This window comes from Neolamprologus multifasciatus, chromosome 4, assembly GCF_963576455.1.
Source record: "Neolamprologus multifasciatus chromosome 4, fNeoMul1.2, whole genome shotgun sequence".
In the NCBI taxonomy this organism is placed as follows: domain Eukaryota; kingdom Metazoa; phylum Chordata; class Actinopteri; order Cichliformes; family Cichlidae; genus Neolamprologus; species Neolamprologus multifasciatus.
Window position 1 is genome coordinate 415,001 of NC_140442.1, and position 5,000 is coordinate 420,000.

Here is a 5,000-nt window from a genome sequence, read left to right on the forward strand (position 1 = left end):
CCATCGTCTTCCTCGTCCTTCGTCCTCTCGTCTCATCTTTAATAGAGTGAAAAACACACGGGTCCTCTCAAGGACACATAGACCAGCACGTGTGTGATAAAGGGTTAACAGTGACTCAGCGCTTTGTTGTACCGTACACAGTATCTGATTGGACGGACAGCTGCTGGCTGTTGATAACACTCACACACACACACAGGGCAAAGAGGTCAAAGATCAACTCTGTGCTGAACTTCCTGCTTTGTGTTTATGGTCGTTATTACAGGCACTCTCACCTGGCCTTCGTGCTCACCTGTGATTGGTCAGCTTCTGAGATCACACACAAATAAAACAACATTTTTTTAGTGGTCCTTTATTTTCATGCTTTTATTGTGAAAATCGTGGTGAGTAGATTGATTGTGACGCAGAGCCAGGGTTACGCGTGTAACCTCCAGCTCGTCTAAACAAGAAGTTTAAAATCAGCATTTACATGTTCTTTACTTTTTATTTCATTAAATATTTCGTTTATTTTATTTTTAAATGTTTAATTAAATCTTGTGACTTTTATTGTTCCTGTATCATTCATTTTGTTTTATATTTTTAACTGTATTTTTTATTATTTTAATTACTTTATTTATTCATTGTGAGTTTATTCCTTTTAAATGTATTCTTGTCCCGTTTATTTATTTTGTTGTAATATTGTATTTTTAGTTTACTGCTTTTCAGGATCTGAAATAATTTATTTGACTTTCATGTTTTTCGATTTTCATATTTTTTTAAATATGTGATTTGATTTGAATTGTATGTCTTGGTGCGATTTGTCTGTTTAATGGTTAGACTGGTGCCACAGTGTGTGTGAACCAGAAAAACTAAAAATACACCAAAGAAACGCCTCGTACGCGTGTGTGTGTTTGGTGCTGGTTTCCCATCGTGCTCTGCAGTGATGTGAGAAGCGTATGTTGTCCTGTCAGCAGATCTGTTAGTGTACGAGGGCTCAGCGTCCTTCACAGCGAAGCTGTGTCAGAGCCGCCTCATTGCCGATCTGAATTCACGGATGAGCGAATGATTGGAAATGTTCGTGTGTTCGTGTCGTGACAGACTCACCGTCTGAACAAGGCCGAGCGTCAGCGCTTCAACGAGGAGGTGGAGATGCTGAAAGCTCTGCAGCATCCCAACATCGTCCGATTCTACGACTCTTGGAAGTCGACGCTGAAGGGACACAAATGCACCATCCTGGTGACGGAGCTCATGACGTCCGGGACCCTCAAGATGTGAGTCCAGAACCAGAACATTTGGTTCTTCTTTAGTTCCTCAACACTCTGTATTTGGGAACTTGATGCTGATTCTCACCGTAGTACATCAACAACTAATTTTTCAGATATCAGTGACTCTGTCAGTGCGCCCCAGGGTGGGTGTGGCTACAACATAGCTGCCATCACCAGTGTGTGAATGTGTGGATGTGTAAAGCGCTATACAGATACAGGCCATTTACCATTCACTCAGTTTACTGGTTAAATAATACATGCTGGTAAATTGTGGATCGTGTTGCAGATTTAAAGTCAGATTAGTCCCAGTTACCAGTTCTTCCCCTGGATTAGTGATCATATCCACCACCAAAGAAGAGGGTGCAGAAAACCTGGAGGTAGATGGAACAAGACTTCCTATCTCCATATGAAGGAGTTATTAGTCACACTCATCCAACATCTTATTTTACTAGAGTAACGATAACAAAGATTTCTTTTTTTTTCTTTTTCTTTCTTTTTAATTTATATAGCACATTTAAAAGACATCAAGTGTCGGCCAAAGTGCTGAACAGAGGGATAATATAATAAAAGAATTAAAATAGAAACAAAACATTTTTTAAAAAAAAATAATTGTAAGACATGTAATATCAAAGAGATCCGAAAGCCCTGGAAAATAAGTAGGTCTTGAGATTCGATTTAAAGACTTCCAAGGATGAAGAGAATTTTATGAAGGGGGGAGACTATTCCAGAGTCTCGGGGCGGCAATGGAGAAAGCTGTCATCTCTAGATTTGAGCTGGGAGCGTGGAACTGATAGCAGCATCTGACTGGAGGAGCGCAGAGATCGAGTGGGTAAGTGCAGGCTAAGAAGATCTGAAATGTAACCTGGAGCCAAACCATGGAGAGCTTTAAAAACAAATAATAAAACCTTAAAATCAATTCTATGTTTAACTGGTAGCCAATGTAGAGATGCGAGTACCGGGGTAATATTCTCTCTCTTTCTAGTCCCCGTCAGGAGCCTTGCGGCTGCATTTTGAACAAGTTGCAGGCGTGACAGGCTTGAGTGACAAATGCCTAAATAGAGAGAGTTACAATAGTCAAGACGTGACGATATGAAAGCTTGGATAACAGTTTCCAGGTCTTTAGATGACAGGATATTTTTGAGTTTAGAAACGCTCCTGAGTTGGAAGAAACTGCCACGAACAACTGAATTTATTTGCTTGTCCAGCTTGAGAGTGGAATCAAAAATGAAACCAAGATTTTTTACATGGGGATCGGATTAATCCGATGTTGTTATTTGACACCATCAGCAAACATCCTAACCTCTTCAGTCTGCTGTTACTCCAGTGTCTGCTAATAACTGGGAAAATGTTTCTTCACCTGCAAGATCAAAATATCAGGCCACACCCAGTCCGTGCCTCTTCAACCACCCCAAGAGTTTTACCCAGTTGTGTTGTCCGAGGTCAAAGCACTTCTCCAACAGATCTTTTGGATATAGCCTCACACATGTGCACCTCCCCCTGGCCTCTCTCTGTTGTCAGTCAGTCCCTTACATCTGGCTGTGCTCCAGATTACATTAAAACCTCCTCCACTCTTTTAAACAATTTCCTAACTTCCTGTTTCTTGTCAGCTCGTTGAGATTGTTGGGTCGGCATCGCTGGTACTGGTCTCAGATGGGTTTCTTTATACTTTTCAGATTCCTCAGAATTCATATTAACCAGTGTCGTCGTCTGCACCAGTGGAGTCTCCCAGGGCTCCGTCCTTGGACCAGTTCTGTTGTCTTTGTCTATGTTACCTCTGGGTCAACTAATCAGTGGTTTTAATGGGATCTCCTACCACTGCTATGCAGATGACACACAGTAATATCTCTACAGCCTCTCCTGCTTCAGTGTTTCTCTGCCATTATTAGTTGCATGTGGTCTAACTTCCTCCATCTCAATTCTGGTAAAATGGAGGTTCTGCTCGGCCCAGACAGTTTCTCTAAGGACGTTTATCAGTACATTGGCCCCTCGCCAATAACATCAAATCATCTGCTTTTTATCGCTTTTGATTACCGCCTGAATTTTGAATCTCTCAAAGGTTAGCCAGTATTGTTTCCTTCATCTGAGAAATATTGTGACAATCAAACCTTTACTGCCAGTCAGTCATCTTGAACTTTTAGTATACATCTTGATCACTGTGTCTTTCACGCGCGTCTCTCCATAGCTCATCTCCAATCAGAAAGCAGAAAACCAGCTATCACACCAATCCCTGCCTCTGTTCACTGGCTCCCAGTATAATTCAGATTTAAGATTCTGTTATTGACATATAAGGCTCTACCTGGACAGGCCCTGCTTATTGAGCTGAGCTTCTAACACCTGATCAGCCCGCCTCTCCGATCGTCCAATCAGGGCCTTCTGACTGTCCTCCCTCTGATTTTAAAACCAGAGATGATTGCAGTTTGTAGGCTGTAGCACCCAAGCTGTGCCTTCCTCAGACTATCAGGTTGGCTGACTCTGTTTTGTGTTTTAGTGAATGCTGAAAACTCATTTTTATAGGTTAGCGTTTCCTTAATTCATTCGCCTTCATTTGTTGACGCAGTTTGAAACCACGCGTTGAATGAATGTCTGTAAGTTTTAACATGTACACTTATCATCAGTGTCCACTTTGTAACCCCGTGTTTTGAAAAGTGCTATTTAGATAAAGTTATTATTCTAATTATTTATTGATTCTAATTTGACTTCTTGGATCTCGTCGTTCTTTAAACTCGTCCAGGTACCTGCGCAGGTTCCGGCAGATGAAACTGAAGCTGCTGCAGCGTTGGAGCCTCCAGATCCTAAAGGGGCTTCACTTCCTGCACTCACGCTGCCCCCCGATCATTCACCGAGACCTCAAGTGTGACAACATCTTCATCACCGGGCCCACGGCCTCCGTCAAGATCGGAGATCTGGGCCTCGCCACGCTCAAGAAGGCCTCGTTCGCTAAGAGTGTGATTGGTAAGAGACAGTGGCCCTCAATGACCTCAGAAAGTCCCAAAAAGCTGCTTCATGGTTTTTCTGGTGGTGCATTCAGGAACTCCAGAGTTCATGGCTCCAGAGATGTATGAGGAGAAGTACGACGAGGCTGTGGACATTTACGCCTTCGGCATGTGCATCCTGGAGATGGCGACCTCCGAGTATCCATACTCTGAGTGTCAGAACGCTGGCCAGATCTACCGCAAGGTCACCAGTGTAAGGCCCCGCCCTCGCTTAGTGCGTTTTACTTCATGTCCTCATGCCCAGATTTTTGACTTCCTGTTTGTCTCTCAGGGAATCAAACCAGAGAGTTTTTCCAAAGTGACCATCCCAGAGCTGAGGGAGATCGTTGAGGGCTGCATCCGCACCAAGAGCAGCGAGAGGTAACGCCACGAGTTCGTGGGCAGTTCACTGCCTGTGGTAACAGCAGGAAAACTCAGTTTTTGTTTGTCTTTCTGGCCTTCAGGTTCACAGTTCAGGACCTGCTGGATCACCGGTTCTTCCAGGAGAAGCTGGGCGTCCACGTGGAACTGGCAGAAGAAGACGATGGTTCGAGGACGTCGCTGAAACTCTGGCTGCGGATGGACGACAACAAGAAGCTTCGTGGCAAATATAAAGACCATGACGCCATAGAGTTCGTGTTCGAGCTGTACAAGGACGTCCCCGAGGAGGTGGCTCAGGAGATGGTACCCGCACCGCCGCACAGGTGGCATCACGCCATGGCAACGGTTGGCAGGTGGTCTTACCTGTGTCTCTGTGTCACAGGTGGTGCTGGGGTTCGTGTGCGAA

At 44.0% G+C, this 5,000-nt stretch overlaps 1 protein-coding gene across 6 annotated transcripts in view; it reads left to right on the forward strand.

Annotated features, from left to right (window-relative positions):
• LOC146519335 (serine/threonine-protein kinase WNK4-like) overlaps window positions 1-5,000 on the forward strand; it is a 30,643-nt gene that overhangs the window by 6,470 nt on the left and 19,173 nt on the right. For 4 of the 6 annotated variants that reach the window (XM_085156440.1, XM_085156441.1, XM_085156445.1 and 1 more), the window contains exons 3-8: window positions 1,075-1,247; window positions 3,973-4,193; window positions 4,270-4,427; window positions 4,506-4,594; window positions 4,678-4,897; window positions 4,977-5,000. The exon at window positions 4,977-5,000 is cut by the window's right edge and continues 189 nt beyond it. In XM_085156440.1, the coding sequence (XP_085012566.1) occupies window positions 1,075-1,247; window positions 3,973-4,193; window positions 4,270-4,427; window positions 4,506-4,594; window positions 4,678-4,897; window positions 4,977-5,000 (885 nt within the window). Of the gene's footprint in view, window positions 1,248-3,972; window positions 4,194-4,269; window positions 4,428-4,505; window positions 4,595-4,677; window positions 4,898-4,976 lie in introns of all 6 variants that reach the window. The other 2 variants (XM_085156443.1, XM_085156444.1) reach the window with 2 other exon arrangements.